At 25.7% G+C, this 26,206-nt stretch overlaps 2 protein-coding genes across 2 annotated transcripts; one reads left to right on the forward strand and one right to left on the reverse strand.

The window, feature by feature from the left end:
- Positions 1 to 14,395: 14,395 nt before the first annotated feature.
- On the forward strand, positions 14,396 to 16,833 carry LOC112592999. Its single transcript, XM_025337188.1, has 2 exons — positions 14,396 to 14,712; positions 15,438 to 16,833. The coding sequence occupies exons 1-2, from the start codon at positions 14,613 to 14,615 to the stop codon at positions 16,769 to 16,771; spliced, it is 1,434 nt and encodes a 477-aa protein (XP_025192973.1). The 5' UTR covers positions 14,396 to 14,612; the 3' UTR covers positions 16,772 to 16,833.
- A 1,444-nt stretch (positions 16,834 to 18,277) lies between these two features.
- On the reverse strand, positions 18,278 to 26,101 carry LOC112593023 (cathepsin B-like cysteine proteinase 4). Its single transcript, XM_025337237.1, has 6 exons — positions 25,854 to 26,101; positions 24,206 to 24,430; positions 20,666 to 20,866; positions 19,970 to 20,111; positions 19,668 to 19,781; positions 18,278 to 18,848 (listed from the first exon to the last, which is right to left on the reverse strand). Exons 1-6 carry the CDS (start codon positions 25,980 to 25,982, stop codon positions 18,628 to 18,630), a joined length of 1,032 nt encoding a protein of 343 aa, XP_025193022.1. The 5' UTR covers positions 25,983 to 26,101; the 3' UTR covers positions 18,278 to 18,627.
- Positions 26,102 to 26,206: the final 105 nt, after the last annotated feature.

Here is a 26,206-nt window from a genome sequence, read left to right on the forward strand (position 1 = left end):
CAATAGTATTTGATTTGATACAATTTTAGGTGGGTGTTTATACATTTATGCATATTATCGATAGAAAAAAAAATGCACAGTTCACAAAATAACGATTATAATATTATTTCCATCTACAGTTATAGCTGATTGGCAGTTTTAAATTGTGAAAAAAAACATACGTTTAGAAATAAAGTTAATTATACGTATAAGTTTGAATATGTTGTAAGATTTACATAACTTGCTTTATAAACACCTATGCGTTATACATATAAGTTTTGAATTAATATTAGATTTAATCTTTGCTATGGAATATTTAGGAAAAATACATCAAGACTAAAATTAGTTTTAATTAAATGATTAAAGTGGAGAAGTGAGTACAATCGAGTAGATTACAATAATTAATATGTTAAATTCATATTTATTTATGTGTCAAATAAAATAATTGTATAAAAAAAATAGTTCCAAGTAGAGATGATCTATTTATAAATACCCGATTTCCTAAAATTTTAAATTGAGATTTCTACAAAAAAGAATTTTACTTATAGATTATTTTAGAGTTTTTTTTTCAATATTAACTACTTATAAGAAATATAATAAATTATCAAGTTTTAATGTTTTTAAAATTAAAAATGCAATGTATTTTTATCCATAAAAATAAACACTTAAAAATAAAAATTTTGCCAATATATTTTTAATATTTTTATAAAACAATGAAAATTTTTTTTTTAATTTTCAAGTTTTTTAACTAAGCCCATACATTACAACAATTTTAAAAATTAAATTTAAAATTTAAAATTCCTAAAAACAACTTAGAGTTTAGGTAAATATTTTTTTAATTGATTTCATTAAATATAGAAAATAACAAAATGATAATTTAAGTTATGTTGAAATATTTTAAGCTTATAGTTTAATTAATTCTAGTTTCTATAGTTTTTGAAAAAAAACTATTTGAGGTTATAATATAATACTTTGAACTCTACACTAAACGTCTTTAATATACAGTAAATAAATTTATAAGGAATCATGTATCAAGTTTTTGAATTGTTGGTGATATAATTAAAATGTTTATGAATTTGATATTATAAAATAATTTGCAAATATCTGCAATTTCGTTAAAATATTAACTTTTAAATACTTAAAAAATATTATTTCCATATATTTTTGATATGTTTTATTTTCTATAAAAATAAGTATAAATAACTTTATGTTAATTTTTCAAATGGTTTTAAACGTTTTACATACTCCAATTGAAAAAAAATAAATAATCAATGTAGATTTTTAAGACCTTTAAAGAACATAAAAAGTACCTAAGTACTTATTAAAAATGATATATATTTTATTAAAAATTGAATACGGTTGTAAAAATATTATTTCTTTATTGTTATAATTTTTTAAAATAAAACAAAAAACAAAGTCAAAACCTTGTATTTATGTAAATATATATTTTTTTTTCTGCTGATTATTTTGAAAATTATTGAGGATTTTCATTTTGATTTCTTAAATATATATACTAGATTAATTTTTTTACAAGAAACCACAATTGAAGTTAAAGGTTGAAACAATTTTTCTATTATAAGTTGTGTATATAGAAATAAAATTCAACACTCTGAATTTTAAAATAAATACATTCTTCATTTCTCTCAGGATCTAAAATTATAAATCATTCATATTACATTTATTTTCAAGTAAATAATATACAATTTACAAAACAAAATAACATAAAAATATCATGTTTCAATTTATATAGGAATGTTTATTATTTAATGTAGATAGATTAACTTAGAAATATAAAATCTTTTGAAAAGGTTATTCGTTAAATATTTATAATATAAACGTCTATTAATATTTGTTTATCCTTGACCGTAAAATATTTGTATATTTGTATACATTACATTTGTTGATTTTATAAACTAAGAAACATATTGATGTTATTTCAATTCAAAATATGAACAAGTATTTTCTCAGTTATTAAAATGTTTATTTTTTTATAATTAAGATAATAAATAATAATCCTTAAAAAAAGTTTTACAAAAATTTAAATTACATATATTATTTTATATAGTATTTACTACACTTTGGCCAATGACCATTTTTACAGATCACAAATGTTAATGTTAATATTAATATTAATTATCAAAATTTTCGAACAACTAAAATTCCCATATATTCTAAACACATTAGCATGAACCTATTATCTTTATTGCACTCATATTAAACATAGTTAAATAACTCAATAACTATAAACTGATCGTTCGAATTTTGTTTTAAATACATCTAATTCAGAGAAATTATCAGATAAATAATTTACAAAACAAAATAAAGATTCTAATTTTAAAAACAAAAGCTAATCATTACAATAATTCCTTAAATAATACAAATATTTGATTGATTTTAAAGCATAGTCTTTAAATAGAATTTAAAATTCTAATAATCAGATTGAAAAAAAATGGGGTTGAGTCTGTCGTTGAATAACATTATATAATCTACTTATTGTATGATTTATATATTTATCACGATAAATTATTAATTCAAAGCACGATTAAAAAAAATTACGTAATAAATAATTACAAATATATTATTCTAAAATTATTTTATATAATATTTTAAATCAGTTTTAAGATTCGTAAAAAATATAAAAAATATACTTCTTATTATTAAAGTGCTAAAATTAAGCCGATACTTTCACAAATAGGTTAAAATATTCTTTTTAACTTATTATTAAGTTCAAATTCCATTTTTATTAATTTTAAATGTTATACCAAATATACATAATCCATTAAATTATGTTTAAGTTATAAGTTATAACATGGACAACTTCAAATTTTTACAGTCTAGGCAATGCAGATCAGATTATACATTTATTAATAATTTTATTTTTTTATTTTTTTTTTTCATTGAATGTTTTTATTTAATATTTTCGTAAATTTTTCTTACTAATTTTACTAACAAGTAAAAAAAATAAATAGTCACACTTAGTTTACATATCTACAAACACGAAAATATTCATTTTACCATCAAAATTCGAAATTTAGGATAAACCACGAACACGCTTTACCTATAAAGTATAATGTATTCCTAGTAAAAACTATTATGCTCATGACCTAATAAAATTTAAATTGTCATACTTGGATTTATTAAAAATGTATTTATAATTCTTAAATACATAAAATAATCGTATTGGTTGTAATAGTTTTTGGACGATTAATCAAAATTAATCAACAGATTAAGTAATTTAATAATTTACAAATAGGTACTTGCTATTTTCGATTTGCATTTGAATTGCTTTTATTTTTATCTATACATAATTTATAATACGTTCAATTTGAGAATTGTTTAGATTAGCATAAATTTGTTGTCTGACTGTATTAGAGGTCCGCAGGTCACTTGGAGCGCGTGTATTCAATTATTTAATTATTGAACAATGCAACGCATCGGTTTATATTGTAATAAATAGAAAACTGCAGTATCCCATTTTGTGTTACACAGTGATTGCACGAAATTAGACATTCGACATCAAAAGATAAAAACATTTTCAAGAATTGATTTCCTTTATAAATTTTGCTACATCTATTAAATATAACTCAGGGTTATTATTTTTATTGAACCAATAATCGACAAAGCGATAAACGTTTATTTATAAGATATTTCAAACCGAAAACCAATTTATCCCAAAAAGCATTTGTTACACTCGATTATATAAAAAATAATACCAATCTCAAACTAACATTGCCTAATAATATGATACATCAATATATAAATTATAATTTATAGCTAAAACAATAATATTTTAAGTACTATAGTAACATCACATACGCCTTAATATATTTTGAAACTGAGTTCATTAAACTTATAGCTGATGAAATATAATGTAATTTTTGTTTTATCAGCCGTAAAAAATATATGTTGTTTTAAACACAAATATATATATATATATTTTTTTTTTGGTGCTAATAACTGCTAAGCTGTTGATTTTTTTCGTAACGAATGAGCCGCTGAAGTGTCTATACCGATGTCTACTATAGACACCGCGTCGTCTGCCCTACTGACCTACAGACTACAAATAATTATTATAGCAGTAGATGATAAATGATTTAATTTAACCAAAGAACTAAAATCCACTGATTCACATACGCTTTGTTTTTCGTCTGTATAATGAAAATCGTAAGGGTATTAATATTATTCATCAAAATATATTTTTTGTTTTAACTATGAGAATTATATGGTCAAAGATTATAAGTAACCGTTTGGATTAGAAAAATGTGTGAATCGTATGTTATTGTTATTTTATTAAACGTATTAAGTTAATATTTTATTATATTTAAAATATAGATGTTTTAACTTAATGGTTTAACGAATTTTTAAAAATGTATTAAAAATGATATTTTAATAATAAAAGTGTTCTGAGTAGCTGTTTTTTGATTAAAATATCACATCAACTTACTTCGCTTTAACTAAATTTATTTTAAAGGTAAATCTTAAAGAGATATTGCTTTAAAATAAAAAAAAATTTGCCATAATATCTTAATATTAATAATATTTGACTATGACTATAATTTATGTTATTTTTTTTTTAATATATCAAGAAAATAATAATGATTACAGGTATTAAATAATCTTGCTCTAATAATTTTAGTTCTCTAAGACCTAAAAATTATAAATTTGATGAATTTAGTATTTTTTACATAAAAAGTGATTTACAAAGTAAACTAACGCCCATTTCGTTTTTTTAATACGTACTAGATGTTTTAAAATTCTGATTCTTGTAATTTTAAAGTTAAAATCACAGACTATATTGTTTTAAAACACTTATACCATTCATTAAGTATGCTGTGGCATATAGATTAATTTTTAAGATATTTTTTTCTGCAAGTTCTAAACAATTGATTATTTATTTTAATGTTGATGTATTGTAACAATATCATTAGTAACTGTTTTATAATAAAAATAAGTTATTTATATTATTTAGAGTAATTTGTATATGAACATTATGCTTAAATAATTAATTTTTTTATACTGTATTTAGGAGTATCCTATAAAAATACCAATTTCTTTTTTTTTAATAAAAACTACCGTTTTCCCTTGTGAATTATTAAACAGATTTTTTTTTTTTTTAATATTGAATTATCTAAATCTAAATTAAATTAAGTTCTAAGTTTTTGAATTATTTAGCACCTATCATAGTAGGTCTAAGGACTATGATAAATAGTTTAAACTATAAAAATATGAAATTGATGATTTGAAAATAATATTATTTAATATTAATATACATTAATATTTTTTAATTTGTAAAAACTGTCTCTTACTGAGTATAATTAATACTTAATTAATTACTGCATATGTTTAAGATTTTTGTAAAATCATTTTCAAAAACAATGATCCATTTTATTAATTCAGAAATTGCTTTTTAACTCTTATTTAAAAAAATTAAACAGTATTACTACAAAATATTCATTAAATGTGGTGTAAAGTTTATTTGAAAAGGTTTCATAACACAAATCATCCTATATAAAATAAATAATTTATATTTATTATAAAGTAGTTGATAATGATGTTATTGTGTAAAATTGTACATATCATATTAAATTCCTATGAACGGTACATTTAATAATTAAGTTATTTATACAAAATGACTTATTATTAACGTTTTTACTATTTTTTCACAGTGGTCAATTATAAATGTACATCATACAATCTTAATCGGTACTTTTGAACATAAATTATTAATAGATACTGTAAGTAGACGAAATTTTATATTTGTTTTAACAGACAGTTGTAAAAACATTGTTATTTTATTTATTTTTTTTTTGATTTTAAATCAATAAAATTACTTTCTGAAAAGATTTCTGAAGAAAATATGTGCTTATAAAAAGTGACCGTTGAATTAAGTAAATATTGTAAGTTTTTATTCAAAAAACATTTTTTTTTTTTTTTCATGTTTGTATCTCTAACCATACACGTCTATTTTCGTTTCAGTCCTTGACATAAAACATGAAATATTAAAGGGTCGCTTGAATATATACATTATAAAATGACCTTTTATCCGTGTCTATAAAATGTACTAGATAGAATTCGTATACACGATGTTTAATTTATCTTTTGCCACAGCTGAAATTAAATGTCAACTGAACTGTAATCATATTTTTATTTATTTTTTTATTTTTGTTTATCAAATATTAAAATGTTAAATCGTTGTTTTTAATTTTTAATTTTCTACGTAGGTATTATTTATAATATTTATTTTTGTACAATACAATAAATATAAACATATTTTGAAGTTGAGTTCATTAAACTATTACACCTAGCTAATGAAATTATAATGTCGTATTTTTTTTTCGTGTTTAAAATAAATATTTTTTTTTTTTTAAACATACACTTTTTTTTCTCGATGCATAGTCATTACTTTTTTGCTTATTGATTGAGATGTCTATACCGATTTTGTGGACAAACATTTTGTCATCTGTATATGTTATCCGTACAATACGTATATACTTAGAAAATATTAAAATTATTTTAGTCGTATTGAATCTAATTTTGTTTTTATGTTTGACCAGCACTCTTTCCATGAATGCAATTTTAAAAGTATCTATATTAAATTATTTTAATTTGTACCATTATTTGATTTTACGACTCGATAAAAATTAGCAATAGTAATATTTCTGACACTGGAGTACAATTGACTTTTGCGTTGTTGGTTAACTTTTTTTTCAAAGAAATTAAACAATTATTTTGATCATGATTCTAAGCGTAAAAATAGCTAAAGATTTCTGAAAACAGGCTTGCCTTGAATTTCTGTCGCATATTCAACATTATACATATACATAGAACTGTTTTTCAATTTACCTTCAAAAAGCACACATCTCTTTATTTTTAAGACTGATGATATCCACTCTAAATCTAAATTATAATACCATCAAATTTGACTTTTTTCAAAGTATAAAATACAAAAACAAAACTAAGGGGTGAAAATAAAAATTTTGAATAATAAGTTTCAATTAACCTTCTTTTTAAGACTAGGAAAAAATATTTTTAAGCTAATACAAATAACTTAATTATATTAAAACTGTTTGATTAAATGTAGTTAGTAAATATTTCAATATTTAAATCATGAATCGGCAAGTATTTACAATATTGGTGTCGGGAAGATTAAAATAATAAATAATAGTGAGACCAGAGAAAAAATATTTATCAAATCTTTATAATCAAGATTTTTGTCTTCTGTGGCCCTTCTGTAGTCATAACTCATAAGTCGTTAGATATGTACAATTAAATTTAAAAAAAAAAAATAATTATAAATAATCTACTATTAATGATTTTTAGCCTATTTCAGACTATTCCAATTCATAGTGTAAACAAATTGCAACATTTAATAACTTATTTACAGTGAGTGAATATAAAACAATTTTATTATAAAGTTAATTATTGATAATCAATTTATTTGACAACCTATACATATTTGTGTACCTCCACGTATCACTAGAAAAAAATTATTTTTTTCCTCTTCTCCCTACATCATAAATTATGAGCCAAAAATAAATAAATAATATAAAATAAATCCTAATCTATTGATATTTGTCGATAAAAATGCATATTTTTCTTCCTTTTTTAGTTAATTAATAATTATTTTGTTTATGTTGTTTTCATATTTTATCAAATTCATAATTGTATTACTTGTGTAGGTGTGCATTTAAATTGATCAAAACATTTGTATTGTTCTATAAGCATAATATTATATTATTATATTTCAAGGTTCAAGGATAATATTTTCTATTAAAATTTTTAACAATTTTATATTATCTATAAAACTATAACTATAACCAATCACTATTAGTACGATTTCTGTATTTGTGTTTATTATTTTATTTAAAATATACGCACTACATAATGTTCTATGTATGTTCAAATATCGAGACGATATTTTTTCAGACATTAATAATATTATTTGGATAAATTTATCCATTGTAAAAATTTTCGTAGGATACCAAAAAAAAAAATTATTCGAATATAATTTAATAGTATTACCTTATTATATGTATAATACGTATCTTAAAACAATTTTAAAAATTTATAATTTTACATTGTTGTTAGTATAAATAAATAAATGATTATATTACGTCATATAAATGTCATATAATTATCACAATATTTAATTTATACATAGTTTGAAAACCGATGATTATCATTTTTACTGGGGCTTAAACATTTTTCACTGTCATCACTACGTTTCATAATATATTATTATGGCCTTATCAACTGGCAGCTACTCATCATAACGACATTAGAGTTATTAATTTTTTTTCATCATATCATCAAATCGTATTGTATAATTCAATTATTTTAATAATTATTTAATGCAACATGCATGACGTACCCCGTATTCAACCCCTGCAACACAGTAAAGTTTCTAGTATATAATAAACTAATTCAATTAAAATAACATACTAAAGATAGCTGTTTTAATGAATTTTTAATTTCGTGAAATAAATTTACAATATTAAAACTTTAGTATTTTTAATATTCAATGTTTTGCATAAACAAAACTATCAAAAAACACATAATGTAAGTGTAATATTTGAGTAATGAATTATTAACGAGTCTAGACAGTTATTTATAAATCAAAAAAGTATTGCGAACGTTACTAAAATCGTTTTGATAAAACATATTATTTTTCTTAAAAGATATTCGTATTTTTTTTAAATATCTTACATGATGTTTAAACATAACATATAATAATGGTGATTCTCAAATATGTTCTGCAATAATATTCGTAAAGCATTTATTATAATTTTAAGATGAATTTAAATCGTAGTATTTTTTAGAAATATTTGTCAGTATATAAAAATAGATATAGATAAAAACTCGATTAATGTTTTTAAACTTTCAATATTCTAATATTATGTATTGCAAATTATATTAATTTAAGTTTCCTTAATTTACAAAAGATTGTATAAAGTGTATACTTTGTTCGTATAAAGTATATATATATATATATTATATATATATATATTATATATATATTAAGAAAATTCAAAAGCGTACCTACCTTAAGTTTAACATTTTATATTATATATTTATCATGATTAGTTACTAATGCTAATAATAAATATAATACCGCTTAAACTACATAGAAGACTAGAAGGCCAAGAGATAAAATACAATTTGACCTAGCCGCTTTGTATATATTATATGTTATTAATGTGATATACTCTCACGGTTAATATCTAAATATAACCAAAACGGCAAAATATAATATGTATTAATTATTGTATTGATTAAATTGACTAGGATTAATAGTATGGATTTGCATCATTATCTATTCGATCGTATTCTATACTGAGTGATTCACCAAACATGCTCAACATCTTATTGTTGAATAATAATTAGATTACAATAAATGATAATGATAAAGATTGAAAAAATATGAAAGAAAATAAATATAATAGTAAAAATAAAAATTAATAATATCAATTACTATAGAATATATCTATTCTATAATTTATGAGAATAGTATAATAATATGAGTATAAATATTATTAATACATTGTGTTAAATATCTGAGTATAATAAATGCTCGACTAAGTATTATATCTATTTTTATTTTGTATAAAATCATTAGTAAAGATTATTAATTTTATAACCTGAAATGTATATACTAACAACTTCGTTACGAAGCTACTCATTCGAATTTATATTTAAATGTTTGAATATTTAAATAACTATTATTATGTATTTAACAATTTTTCTACTAAAAAATATCAGCTAATTTTCATTACAATAAAATAAATTCTTATTATTGCAGAATATTCTTTAAATAGTTTAAAAAACTGAAAATAATATAATCTATACAAATATATATAATTAAAAATCAGAACTTGGATAAATGCATTATTAATCAATAAAGCACGCTTGCAGGTAAATCAACCTGTATATTCTGCAAGTTAGTTTAGAAATAGACGTTTCATACGACGCACTTCGTATAAATAAAAAATATAAATATTATAGGGTATGTTTTGTAAAACATAATTTTGCACTTGTTGTAATGATGTTCATTGTAAAGTTTTTCAAAACAAAAACACTTTTGTTGAAAAAATATTCTTTGTTAAATAATAACAACACATTTAAAGTTTTTATCTTATTTAATTTTTTTAATATATTTATATTTTAAAATAGTATTTTTTTGATCAAAAATATTAATGGGCAAAAAAAAAATATTTTAATTTATAATCAAAATTACGTTATTTGCCTATAGGAAAGCAAAATTTAATGTATCGTAACAAAACGCGATGGTATTAATATCGAAATCAAACCAAAACAGTGTTAGTGTTTTTAAAAACAATTTATATAGTGCTGTCTGTGACGGGAAAGCTGATTTTTAATTTTGTTTTGTTTTGGTTTGATTTTACGATTTTTTTTTCTACTTTATCATACTGTCACGAATTGAACATAACGTGTACACTAACAACTCGAGAATAAATAAATTAGAACTAAAATTGTTTTAATTCAATGAAAACTCAAATCGTCACGATTGTGTAGGTGTTAAATTTATGTTTCATTTAACATATTTATATCATATACATAAATATTATTTTCGATGATTAAAAAAAACAAAAATACAAAGGTTTTAAATTTTTGTATACTTCCATCGGGTGAAACGTATAATTAAATTATATTAATAATATATAACTTTGAAACTTCACTAGCACGCTTAGTCTAAAACTCGTGGCGGGAAAAAAAAGCTATACTCGTATTATATAGTTTTAGAAGGATTATGTGTGCTAGTGTATTATTATCTGTGATAGCCGTGTTTGCAGGGAGAACGCTGTAAAATTTCGTATAACCCGTGGTCTATCGATCGGAAATCGAGTACTGATGACGTACTATATTCGGCGTACGCATGGCACTTTTTGGCATTTCCAGCAGATTTCAGTTGAGAATACTATGCAAATATTTTGAAAAATGTAAAAAAAAAAAAAACTTTAAAATCTACAACATAATTTATACTTTATACTTATATATGTATATACACAACACGTTCCGAACAAACCATTTTGATTTTTTCGAATAACTCGAGCTAATTGGAATACATTTACAATATTTTATAATATAGACTATACAGTAAATATTATATTACAGTGAAACTTTTATTAATGGACATTTCTCAATAGTGTACCCTTCCCAATGCTGGACACTTTAAAATTCCCAGCAAAAGTGCATCCACATAATAGGAGTTATAAACTATTAATAATAGACACTTCTAATAATGAACGTGGACACTAAAAAATAGTTCTAAAATTAAAAATTACCTCTCATAAATGGACACAATACATGTACAGATCAAATATATTTAAATAATAAAAATACTTTATTTATCTTTAATACATTTCGCTCATATTTTATCTTATCTTAAAGGTTTTCCTATTCGAAAAATTACAAATGGTTCGGTTATGTGTTCGATTATCAGTTGTATGCTACGTACCTACGTTAACATTTTTATAAACACTTTATATTTTTATATATTATATAGTAAAATATTATAAATTTAATAATAATAAATAAATATTGCAATGTATATCAATTTAAATGTATATATATATATGTAATATGTATATGTATAACTAATTCTTTATAGCGTCTCTCTACAGTGGACATTTAGTGATTTATCGCAAATATCCATGTAAAGATTTTCTCAGTAGTGGATAACTCCCTATAGTGGATATTTTTTAATTCCCCATGAATCTTCGCTATATAAAAGTTTCACTGTATACCTATAGATTGTCGGTAATACAATTATTTCCAAGAAGCTAAAAACGTCAATGAACTAATTGCAATATAATATAATGATACATTTATTTAATATTACAGCAATATTCTTTTTATTAATTGCATATGTTGAATATTGAAAAATGATAAAATAACATTTTGTTTGATCGTTGATTTATAGTTATCTTTCGAAATCTTTGATCAAAGTTTTATTTTTTTCTAGGCATACACGTGCTGCTAAACGAATTATTACCAGGTATAGCTATAGTTAAACACTCGAGTATATTATGGTCCTTCTCAGAATGCAACGACTTGTGATTTAAAATTATAATTATTGATTACATCGCGATGAGTGCTCAATAAAATATTGTCTATGACCTATGTGTTATTTTAAAATTCTAATCATTAACTGCGTACTGACATACAATTACTAAGAAATATTAATGATCTTGAATAATGTATTTTTTGTCAAAAACGATGTTTTTTTTTTTAATTAAATAAGTGATTAAAAATAAATACTAAAACGTAATTGGTAAAAAATATTGCTACATCAAAAACTGAAACGCGTTCATATTACAGTACCTATTAGTTAATCAGAACGAGTTTCATATGTTTTGTAATAACCGAAATATAATAAATTACACGCGTTAAATGATTATCTGCAAGAAAAAAAATGTTTACAAAGTTTTTAATGCGTTGGTATTTTTTATTTTTTTGTTTGCGACTTTTTTTTCCCCGCGAACGATAATATCCGGCTTACAAGCATAAGTAGAAAAATAAACTAGCGAAAAAATAAATAATAATAATAAATAGATCAGTCTTTTTTTTTTTTGTAAAATTTCTAACCCTAAACAGATTAAACGCTCGATTACTTATACGTTTAATATTATTTAACTAACATTTAATACGTTCTATATGAAATAGGTTTATTTCTATACAAATTAAAATTTTATTAAAAATTATAATACAGATATTACAGTGTTTAATTGACTTAGTGGATATTTTAAAGACGTTAAGTGTTTGAAAATCGCGTTTAGAATTTTTAGTACGCGTCTTTCAAAAACATAATATATTGTATTATTATTTATGACAAAATTTACTCATGTAATTTAGAACATTTTATAATACAATTTATAAATGCTTATTATTTTATCACATAAATTATCACTATGATATTAATTAAAAATTACAAAATTAACAATGAAATATGATAATTTAATTCAAATATTATGAGAAAATTTATAAATTTAATGAAATATTTTTAAATGAGTATATATGGAAATGAAAAACTCATAAATTACTCATCAGTCTAAAATTTGAAAAAAAAAATAAAATAAACTAATTATAAAAATGGCAAAATACAATAAATAAGTGCGATGATTTTATACAGAATAATAAATTATGTTTAGAATATTTTCATTAAATAATATGGTTAAGTATAGACATTCAATACAATATTAAAATAGCTTAATGTAGTTGCGTTTAATTTAATATGCTTTAAGAAATTTAATAATGCATTGCATTTTAAAAAGGGTTTAGAGTGAATCTAGGATTTTTAAAGTAAAATATGCATTTTTAATAACATTTTTTTTTTTAATTTTATAGACTTTTAGGGTTTTTACTCAACTGATAATCTAAAAATCATATTAATTTAAGTTTAAATTGTATGTGTTATACGATTTTATGTTTCTCGGACAATTCACACAAATTTACATATACATTCCGAGTAAAAAATACGTTCTCGTTATATTATAATTATAGTACATCAATAAAGTGTAGTGCTATATTATTTAAGTAAAAAGTGAAAACTTACCTATCCAATTATTATAGTAAACATTTATTCTATAATATAATCGCTATTTATTATATATTTTAGATTAGAATAATTATAAAAAGCTTGAAATAACTGAAAAAAAATCTAAGGAAAAATGTCAAATTTTACACAAAACCAGTTTTTGATCTTATCAATGTTTGATATTTAAACAGAGAATACAAATTTTAATTAATTTGTTAAAATTCAAAAATATTTTCTATAGAGATTAGAAATTTTTACGTAAATTACTATATTGTATACCTATATTCAATGACATTTTCAAAATATTTAGATTCATTTTATGTTATTGCTTACTTTAAGCTTTTATCATTTCAAGTAAAATATATTAATTTAATAATATTAATAGTAATATATTTATATGATTATAGGCAGGCTTTTTCATATGAAATTTTTCATCATTAAATTAAAATTTAACACATTCATTTTAGTGACCTATTTATCAATGACGAGATATTAATACCTAAAATCGCCTCCTACTGTATAGCACGCTAGTTGCTAATTGTTTCCCACCAAGTTCTTTATTTTTTTTTAATAGTACTAAGCACTTTTAATAAAATAATATTTTTGTGAATTCAGTACATTTTTATTATCATACATAAATATATTGCTATAAATTTGATTTAAATATTTATAAATTCAAGGATATTTATACGTAAACATAGGTATATCAAAATTCATAAAAACTCAATTATTATAATACACGGTGTATTAATTAGATATTTAATCAGAAATGCATAAAATAACACCATTTTATTGGTCATGACGTATTTAAAAAGGTAAAAAAAAAAAAAAAAAAAAAACTGAAAACTAACTACAGTTGACTACTGTTAGTTACAATTATTTAGGTTGTTAACTCGTAACAAATGTCCAAAACTATAATAACAATAATAATCGTATAGATTTCCGCTGCCCCCCAATACTCCGTTTGAGATACAAAATTTGCTGATGCCTGCCTTTTGAACGACAGAGGCATATAAATATCAGCTGACCATATCAATGAGGCACCATTTGTGTTAGTCGATCATCAAAGTCGTCAAACATGAAGTCTGCTTTAGTTATTGCGTCGGTTCTTTTGGCCGGTGTGGTCTTCGAAGTCACCGCCCGAAACGTCTATGACAATCAAAACCAGAATGAAAACAGTAAGTACTAAGTATACACATTTTTCAAAGGGTGAGACCGTTTTCGTTCAAAAACGTACCTTTCACTTTTCGGCCGATTCACTTTTTAACCAAAATCGTACTCCTCCCTTTTCGGCCAAAACAAAATTTTATGTAATACATGTAAAAATCAGGACAATCGTATAATTATATAATTTTGAAAATGATTAAAAGTATAAGTTGCATAAAATGTTGTAAAATAAAATATAGAAAATTATTTAAAATATAAGAATATCTATATAAATTAACATTATTTTTTTATTTTTTTATATGTCACAAACCTACTTATGTGATTTAAATTTTATTTTTTTTTATTTAATATTATACAAATTACATACTGCGACATATTAAAATAAAAATAATGTCAATATATTGATATTCTTATATTTTAAATCATTTTCTACATTTTGTTTTACAACATTTTATACACTTAACACTTTAAATTATTTTTGAAATTATATAATTATATAATTGCCCTAATTTTACAAGAATTATACATATACCAATTATTTTATTTTTTACATATTATATTATATAAAATTTTGTTTTAGTCGAAAAATGAATCGGCTAAAAAGGGAAGGGTACGATTTTAGTCAAAAACGGCCATCCCCTTTTCAAATACTACTCTCCAAACACTTTAAACTAATAGACGCGCCACACACTTTAAATTAAAATGCTTAGACTTTAAATACAATCGTTATTTTTAGACAACCAGTGGGTCCGTTTCCAACAAGGAGATTCCAGCGATGAGTCTGCAGAACCGACCTTAAATGAATATCAAAACAACAACAAATTCAACTACGTCCTAAATAACTATGAATCAGAATCTACTTTTGCCGACCGTTCACGACAGAACAATCAAAACGATGAAACACACTTCGGTTCCAGCCAAGAGTCGAGTCAACAACAGCAGCACAGAAGCCAAAACCAGTTCACGGCTGTCAGCCAGCCCGAAGGGCTCGCCAAGGCAATGATCGAGAAAATCGCTACTATTCAGAAAATTGCCGTTGAACAAAATATCGCCGACAGTGCAGATTTCCTAGATGCAGCGCTCACCATCAACCAAAACTACGTCAAATTCCCAAAACACAATTATGTGTCGTTTTTCAACTCAACCATGAAAAACCTTGACAGCGGTGATTTGGAATACATGTACCTGAACCCTGAAAAAGATACTGTGTTTGCCCAGTACCAATTCAACGATATCAAAACCGTCGGATCGTTCAAGTCCAACATCCCCCACGCTCATTCGGGTTACTACACGATCGTCATGAACAACGTGCTCAGCAACTTGTCGACCGGATTCTACGATGACAAACACGCCGTGATCAAGGCAGCTAAATTCCAATACGCCGACGCCAACGTCATGACACACGACGGTTCTGAAACGCAGGTGTTAAGCCCGGCTCTGGAACAAAAATTTTTGGGAGTGTTGGCCAACGCCGTGTCCAACGAAGTTAAGAAGTCCGCCAACAAAGGCGCACTCGTCCATATTAAAAACGAAATCCGTAAGCCAATTGAAATGAACATGGCTAGTAAGTACACCAACAAGCTGTTCGACTTGAGATGGCAGGAGGACCAAGTCAGCATGGAAATGTCTAACATCGGTTTCAAGAACTCCGAAGAACTGAAACGGGCAGCCGAACATTTATTGAACTCTGTGTCTTTCCAACGCAAATCCCAAGACTCCTACAGGATGCGTTACGACTTTGCCATCAACAACCTGGAATGGACTTCGGCTATGAACGTCGTGTCGGCTGGCAAGAGCATGACCACAGATCCAATCAAATTCACCATCGAGAAAGTAAACATCAAAGTTCACATCGACAAGTCCGTGCACAACCAGCAACAACAACAGTCATATGACAAGGCTTACACCAACGTAGAAATACGAGGTCTTCATTACAACTTGAGACACGTCCAATCTGAACTTGTATCCAACCTTGAAAATGAACTCCAACGTTTCATGGAACTATCTTTGGGATCTTGCATTCAAGATTCTTTGGTACAAGAACTAAACAACTCCAACCGTCAATATTAAATTGACCAATTAATTTTTAAACATATGTTATTTAAAATAAATTACATAGAATAAGCAATAGTATAAACGTTCAACATATTATTTCCTTTAATTTTTAATTTTACAATAGTTTTATAATTTTATTATCTACAAAATAAATTTAATATCTAATACAACAAATGAAATTTTTATATTTATTAAAAAAAAAAATAAATATTATTATTAATAATTGTAACTATAAGTTCAATCGGTAAAAACAGCTATTTAATTCAAGATTTATTGATTTTTATGGGTACTGGTGGAGGGAGGTATATGAGGTATACTGAAGTATAGAAATAACATATAATTTTGACGAAAATAAATTATGATACAAGTATACCTATATTTTGTTTTTAGTTAATTCATTGCATTCATATGATTGCTTAATATTGTCAATACTCAATCATTGTTCATATTCATATTACTTATTGTTGTGAACGGCTTCAACTATACCGACAAGATCGTGCCCGTATTATTTTATACATATTATAATAAAGAGAAATATGAAAATTATAAGATTTTAGTGAGCAGGGACATAAATATGAAATCAAATTTACACTTTATAGCATCAATTTTATAGATTAAAAAAAAAAAAAAGCGTGTTATTAATAATAATAACGTATCATATTTAAATTAACTATCTAATGAATCAATAATGATATAATACGTTATCTAAAACTAAATATTTATAAATATGATAGACGTGTATTTTATGATATATACTGATATAATATAGTTAATAAGTAATAACTATATTATGTTTAATGAATATAATATACATATAAGTGATGATAATGTCAATGTAAATGATATTAATTCAAAGTCATTAATCATGGTAATTAATTAGATACTGCCTAAAATACGAATTAAGATACATGAGTACCTAGTATTATTATTCACAGCAAATTATGCACACTATTATAATACATTGTACCTAATGCCATTGCTGTAACGCTGAAATCTACGCATAAACGAAAAACAGTCATTGTCTTATATGTGGCTCTTGCTAATGACAATACCGTATCTAATCGACAAAAAAAAAAAAAAAAATAATAATAATAAGTAGTTCGATTGTGCACGATACAAGAACTAAACAAATATTACAAGTATTATATAATACCTAACAGCAATAAATATATAATAATAACCATTGTTAATTAATATTTGTCTGCGTACCTACTAGTATTAATAATATTTTAAACACAGAGAACACCGATTATTATTTTTGAAGGTCCACTTTAGGACTTCAGGAAGATTTCGGGAGCAATCAACATTCAATGTACCTACATTATTATAATGTTCCCAAATAAGAAAATATAGGCAAAATCAAAACATAAATAAAAACTTTTTTAAAAATCCCTATGTTAAAGATATAAATGGTTTTTTTGTGGGTCAGATACAGCATTACGTCCGCTATTTAGTGATCTCTATTTTAGCTGGAATATAGCATATTATTATCATCATACCTGCAGTACAATCGGGTAAACGAAAAAAACATACGTTTATATTATGTATAATCGTGTATTTGTACACCGCAATTTAGGATCATCAAATAATATAATATTCAAATAATTTATTTTTTTACTCGGTGTCGTACGTTTGAACACGTAGCCGATTACAATAAAAAAAAAAAAAAAAAAAAAAAAAAATCGGTTCTAATGAAATATAAATAAAATATTTATGTAAATAATAATTATAAATACAAGTATAAATGAATGACCGGGGTCAATAGAAAACGCTAATATGATCTACGTGTCGTCATAATATTACTACAACATTGTTACAATACTGCAGTATTACGGTGACGATCTTTGTACGCGCATTTTTCACTTCGTCAGTTAATCATATCGTTTGGGCACTTCTGGCATTCCGGCTATTACACGGTCTTCGATGTGACACTCGTTGTTTCCCCTGAGTATCCTGAACAGTCCGTTCTCGCCCCACGACCGGCTCCACGAATTGGCACACAGCCAATACTTAGTGCCGTTGTCTACGCCCCAGCCCAAAATCTTGATGGCGTGACCGCCTTCTATCTGACCTCTCGTGTAACTGTACACTCCTTTGAAACAAGGAAAAAAATATACATCACGTGAATCAAAACAAGACCGACATAACTGCAGCGTTATAATGATAAGTATATTATTATTATACTTATCACTTATGATAGGTACGCGTAATATATGTATAGTTACCGTCAATGTCGGTAATCAGATATTTTCAGACTAGTCGTTATTGATAACGTGATAGATTCGGACGTGGACATCGGCCGCGAAATTGCGGAAATACGACACACTCAATGATTTACGTCGCAGATAGACAAAACGGACGATATTATTAATTAGTTTTTAATTTATTTAGTACGAACTCAAATCAACTAAATCGAATTTTTTGTTATTTCACATTTTACTGTTATACATAGTTACCTACTATAATATTCTTAAAATATGTTATTTAATTCAGTTTCTACAAGTTTGAGTACCTATTCGGCATTTTGAATACACGCGCCGACTTTTGCGAGCTTGCGTGTTTCAAAAGCAAAAGGTTATAAGCGGAAAATTTCAAATTCAATGTGAATAATTGTAGACACGTCACACCTACGTGTCTTCTACCATATCACAGTAGTACGAAGTGCTTTGAATTCCAAATTTTTTCTTATGCAAATATTTAGCACATATCTGCTCAATGTTTTCGAAATTAGCACGTAAATATGACCAATAAATCGATAGCCAGCTTAAAAAATTCTTGCGACGACGTTGAATAAACTTAACAGTCAATTACTCATATATACAGTGATTATAGTGATTGCCACGGTGGCCGGCATTACTTGAATCACCAAAAAATCACCGACATTGACCGTAACTTATAGTTGAAAACTTACCGGTTTTGTAGTACATAAAATCTGTGTACACATAAAAAGCTGCTTGAACGGGACCGTATTTGTATATATCGGTCATGATGTCTTCTTCGGATTTTAACGAATACACGGTATCAACTGAAAACGTGTTTTATGAATGAATTAATGGACAAAACCTATATAAGTTGATTATTTTATAATAATAATAGTAATAATGATAATGTTAAAAGGTACAATACGGTCAATAGACCTATTATGGTTCATATCATGTCCAGCGACAATAATTAAGTATAATAATAATATGTCTAATAAACTGCAGTACCTACCATAATGCAAATCAGCTCTGTAGTTTTTCGTGTAATTCGAGTTTGTGCACGTTTTTATCGAACAATCGGGTGTATCAGGATCGACGTCTATGCAAGTATTCCTTCCTTTTCCACACGGATAAATACTGTATGGTTGACAACCCTTGGGGCGGAAAATATAGCAATAATGTTACATTAAAATATTAAATACATACGTGTATTTTAATAAACGGTAAGTACTTGCAATCAATGGCGATTGGGTACTTGAAATAAATGTTAATCATTTGTAAAATCATAAGCAATAGAAATAATTTATTAAAGTATTACTTCTAAGTCGTACACTAGTAATCAATTACGAGTACATAGGGTGTTTGTACATAGTCACGTTGACAGCGTACAGGGTTAGTTATACTAGTTTATCGTACGTCCCTCCCCGATGTACTACATCAAAAGTATTATAATCTACCATTTGTGTGTGTTACAATGCTTGAATTGGAAAAATGCTTAAAAGGGAGATGCAAAAGTGTAAAAAAAAATGTGCATATGTTTTTGAACGTTGTTTTTGATTAGGATGAGTAATTAGGTCAGGCTAAAATATTTTTAAAAATAGCATAGGCTCCATCTCAACGTATTCTCGCTCAATAATTCAAACATCGTGTGTGTGTGTGTGTGTGTGTGTGTGTGTGTTTGTATTATTATACTTATTTTTCGGCTCACTTCTTTGGAATCGTAATCCCCGCCCGTGACGATGCCGTGCCGCCTGAAGAAATACCACGCTGATTCTGGCGACCCGCCATCACATCCGTGACCGCATCGATAACAACAAGTGTTCAACTGTTCGGCTGATAAGTTTCTGGCCACCTTGCCCTCAGTGGCTATGCAAAGGCGGTCGCTGAACACAGAAGCCGCAGACACGGCCTACAATTTTTTTGCATTATTATTCCAATCAACTAATTTTATAGTAAATAATAAACATAAATAACCATTTTTATTTTATAAATCAATCGAAACGTTATGCTTTCAGTTTTTTGATACTTAGAAATGTATTCTCAAGATTTAAATTCACATGGTTTATTATGAACGTCTCGATTGGATATAAGCATAAGCTTAAAAATAAGATATAAAAAATTAAGATTACTTAATAAAGGTATTCGTAACAACTATAATTAAAAATGTTTTAAATTTAAAAAAATGGATTTTACTCACAAATCATCATATATATAGGTACTTTAAATAAAACACTTTAAACTATTAAATTAATAACTAATCGCATCGTTGAAAATATCGTTCGAAGTATGGGATTCGAGGTTAGTGATTAAATGGCTTGCAAATTAAAGTACTTGCGTCGATATTGTAATATTATGTACCCACTTATAATAATACCATTTAGATAGTTTTTAGTAGCTAGTACTCAATAGCCTTATCTATTTTATACGGTTGTATTTGTATACAATATTATGCACCACAACAGGCAATCCAAAGAAAATCAAAATTCAACAGTAAACTTATATTAACAATTTAAAATATTATATATATTATGTAAAAGAACATTTTTAATGTGAACTATTTTTAAGTTTTTAAAAAAATAAAATCAATATCCATTTATAATTTTAAGTTTGAAAAACTTATATTTGTTAAATTAAATTTTTGATAACGAAAAAAAAAAAAATCAAATATTGTCAAATAGTGGGGCGGAGAAGGAGAGTGAACATTTAACGATATTACTGTTTGGTAGGCATTTATTTTAAACGCCATTCAGTTTTAAGCCGCGGCTTAAATTATTATTGGTTTAAAATTTAAATTATTGTGCCAATTTGAGGATAAATACAATATTTCGTGTGTGAGCCATGTACAGTTTACAGTTTATAATATGCGTGTATTATAATACGGTCACATAATGAACTAATCAATTAGTATACATTCAATATCAGTATTTTAGTTAATCCTAGATAAATGTTAATATTGTAATGTGATAATAAGTTCGATATAAATGTGTGCTAGTGACCAGTGCGAATTTCAAATTAAATGAAAAATGGCTTACTTAAAGTATGTTTATTTATTTCAGTTAACAATTTGTTTATTCAAGTATATTGGAAGTATATTGGTAATTACTTTATATATCAATATATACTATAGTATCAATTATTTTACAACTATTAACTTCTAGTTAAAAAAAGTTAATTCTTGTTCATATAAGTCTTATTTTGTTTATAACGATTAATATTAATAACTTAAATTGTATGTAGGTACACGGTTTAATCACTGCTATAACCACAATAAAATATTAAGTATATTTTCAAAGGTTCTACTGACGTATGGATATATTACATATAATTATGTTAAATTTAGGTAAGTACTATCTAAAATAATAAGTACTTATAAAAAAAAATTCTTGTAAAATCAATAAATAAAAAGGGCAGAAAAAATGGATTTGGTATGTTTATCGTTGTAGACTACCGGACTATTTACCTTGCATTCCATCTCTGTTTATAAGCCACACTGGTTGTTTCCTGGCACTGATTCATAAAACACACATTACATAATTATGTGCAGGGGAAGTATATTTTAACATAGAACGCCCATAAATGTCAGACAATATAAACCGATAAGTAGAATGCTACACTTTAAATTTTGACGGTGTATTATATTATATTATGTTCACTTGTTATTTTAGTCATATTATCTAATTTTTAAATCATAAATAAAAAGGGGGAAAACAGGTAACCACTTCTCCGTACAATATATTTCGAGTGCATTTTGTCATTGAGTTGGCCACTAATAATGGATGTTTTGAATTTAAATTCAATGATAAATTTTTTTTTATTGAACTTAAGCCCGGCAACTAGGGCCATTAGCTGTTTGTAGGGGTTATGAACTGTGGTAGGGGGTAAGGTTGGTATGGTAGGTTGTATTTTTACGATTGTTACGGTTGATAGCAAACACGTGTAAGTGTGGCAAGGTTTTTAACCACTATGATCCCGAGTGGTCATCCATCCGGTAGCTAGTAGCTGTGGCCGTTACTTACTCTCAGTTGCCTTCCGCAACTGAAAGCAGCCAACGCGCCACGCCAAGCCACTCAATGATAAATTATTACATACCAAAAACGATTTTGAGCGAAGATGATCAACATAGATATATATTCATATTACTATCAAAATATTGTTTTACTACTGGTTGTAGGTTAAATTGTTTTTTACAAAAAACATTGCATTTGAAAATTGCATTGTATACATGAAATATAATAATATAAGTTAAAAGTTTCAAGTACCCATAAATAATATTTTTTAAATTACTACAAAACAGTTAAAACCGTTAACTTTTTGGTTTAAATAATATTATATTATAATTTTGTCAAAGTTTAAGTTCAAAATGTATATAAAAGACAACCCTGTATTCCTATTTGTATATTTTTTTAGCTAACTAAATTTTAATCTTGAGCTACGAAATTTGAATATTTTTAAGTATTTAATCACAAAAAAAAACTATGAATTTTCGTAATTAAGACCAATTTTGGAAACATTTTAAGTTCAGATGCTTATAAAAAAAAATTGCACCTAAATATCTTTAATGTTTTTAAATAACTCTAAAAACAACTTATGAGGAATTTTCTATTAAATTTTAAAGTTTTTTGATCAAGTGAGATTTTTTTTATCAAGGGTAAAAAAATTGAAAGTATCATGTATCTATCAGCTTAAAACTTATCAAAATAAATTTAAAATGTTGGTGACCATTTTGAAGCATTTACGATTTTTGAGATGTATCTAAAATTCAAAATCGATTTTGTCAAATTCTGATTTTTTTAAAACCTCCTGCAGTTTGTTTATATTTTTTTTTCTGATTATTTTGATAAATTTTGACTTTCCAAAAGTATCGATTAGATTCAATTTTCTACCAGAAACCATCTTCAACGTTGAATTATTCGTGTATACGTATACATAAAACTAAACACGTCATTGTAAAATCAATACATGAATGCAATGATAATTTGCTCATAATCTAAATATATATAAATATATATATATAATTTATCATTCTATTGATATTTGATATATTCGATACACCATAATATTTAGAAAAGTGTAATTCTATTTCAGATTGAAAAATAAAAAAAAATATAAATACATTTTGAAAATGTTAATTGTTTTTGTATTAGGTACATAATATGAGGTACGTATTATGGTAAGTCATATACTATGTATGAATTGTATGTACTTATTATACTTTATTATATTTAATTTCATAATATATTATACTCACCCAACACGATCCACAGTTAGATTGGTCTTTGATCGAACTCAACAAGGACGAGCACTCGGGCCATCGCTTTCTGGCATCGAAATTCTCGGGGAGGGCTTCGTTGGAGTCTCTCTCGGCACTTGTTTTGATCGGAGCGAATCTGAACGCATTTCCATCCCTGGGTAATACACCCATCAACTGTTCGAAATTATCTCCGTCTCCTGGAATAACGTTTGTGTCGCTGGCCTGAAACACGACCGTAAAAAACCGGTCGAAACTAAATTGAAAACCGTTATTTTTAAAATTATTTTCATCGTCATTTAAACCGAAATCGATAAGTCAATTTTAGCTACATACTTTTAGTTAAAGTATATGTTGAGACTTGAGTTTTAATTTTATACATTTAAAGAAACTAACCTATATAGTATGTACACACATTATTTTTATAATATAAAATTTAAAATCAAAATGATGTCTCGTTGCATATTTATTATTAAATGTTAGGCACCTTGACCATTGTTGTGATTTCTGCAAGAAGGTGATATTTGATATGTATTAACAACTCGCAATAAAAAAAGATCATTAAAACATTATGCAAAGGAACGATCAATAAAATACGGCGAAAATGTTTGATTTTATTTTTTCCGAAAATTATATATTAGAAATTGTAATGTATACAGTATACACTATACGTGCTAGTGTCAATACTCAATAGATTTATCTGTATTAATTAAATATATTTTAATACCTAGGCATATATTATGTAAAATAAGGAAATCATAATAATACAGTAGCTTATCGAATGTTATACGCCCCTCAGACATAACTAATAATTTATTAATAACTGTAAACCGGCCATGTATAAATTCGACCGAGATAGCCCAATTATTTAATAGACACAACATTATTAGTTAATTTAAGAACCTTTTTAAGCATGTTGTGTTTGCGTATTAATATATTGTTGTGTAGCTTACACGTACATTCAAGACTTTGTCCAATAGGTTACAAATCGGCATCATTTTTTACAAACGACTTACAACAGAATGTAACGTCAACACATTTTTTATAACTGTGGAAAAAAACATAACTCGAGGTTACCGATCTTACAAAGTTGGAGTGAAAACTTTAAGTATATGAGAAAAATCGTCTACGTTCAATCGACACACGAGAAGCTACTGGGTCTTGTCATGGATTAATATTAAGTGTTTTCTCGTATCGACCATTTATCGACTTTTATATAAGTAGACTATATAGAAATCTATTATTAAAGTTGTCAAAATAAAAACCGTTTTTTTATTTATAAACGTCACGCAAACTCTAATGTATTGCTGTATTTATAAATAACTAAATTCATAAAACTATAATCATATGAAATCATAACACTATTTTATGCAATTCTCAATCTCGATTTGTCTTTTCATAAATGTCATTGGATATATAACGTAAAAAATGAAAAGCACATTTGATAGTTCTTCTTACATTCTCACTTTCAATAATCACGTACAATAATTGCGTTTTTAAGAATATATTATTATAATTTGCAGATGAAAAATATATTATATTACAGTATATAGCTGTGTACAATATTATCATACATTCACGTGTATAATTTGCACAACGATGAAATTACTTAACTTGAACTCAATGGCTGTAGTATTGCAATACATACCCTCCACGTGCTGTCTGGATCTCCGTTCACCGACTCGATAATAAACGTCGCTTCGCTCATCACCGCTGAAGATTCGTGGACGGTGACTGCCATCACCGCCGCCAGGACGATCAAAATACTTTTGGACATTTTTCTTCCCAGTCGAATTGCACGAATCTGCCCGCGGTCTTGCGACTGTAGACCGTATTTGAAAACGTCTACTCGAGTGTCGGCGATGAACACTATTCGATGTTTTTTGTTTTACGTTTCAATTGCCTCTTCCAATCAAATATTATGTTATCAATCGTTATCGCGGACACTTGTCGGAACCATCGTTGAAAATATGAGAGTTGAGACCTAAACGACAATATCTC

The sequence above is a fragment of the Melanaphis sacchari genome, unplaced genomic scaffold, assembly GCF_002803265.2.
Source record: "Melanaphis sacchari strain LSU unplaced genomic scaffold, SCAv2.0 Contig19_pilon_pilon, whole genome shotgun sequence".
NCBI classification, from domain to species: domain Eukaryota; kingdom Metazoa; phylum Arthropoda; class Insecta; order Hemiptera; family Aphididae; genus Melanaphis; species Melanaphis sacchari.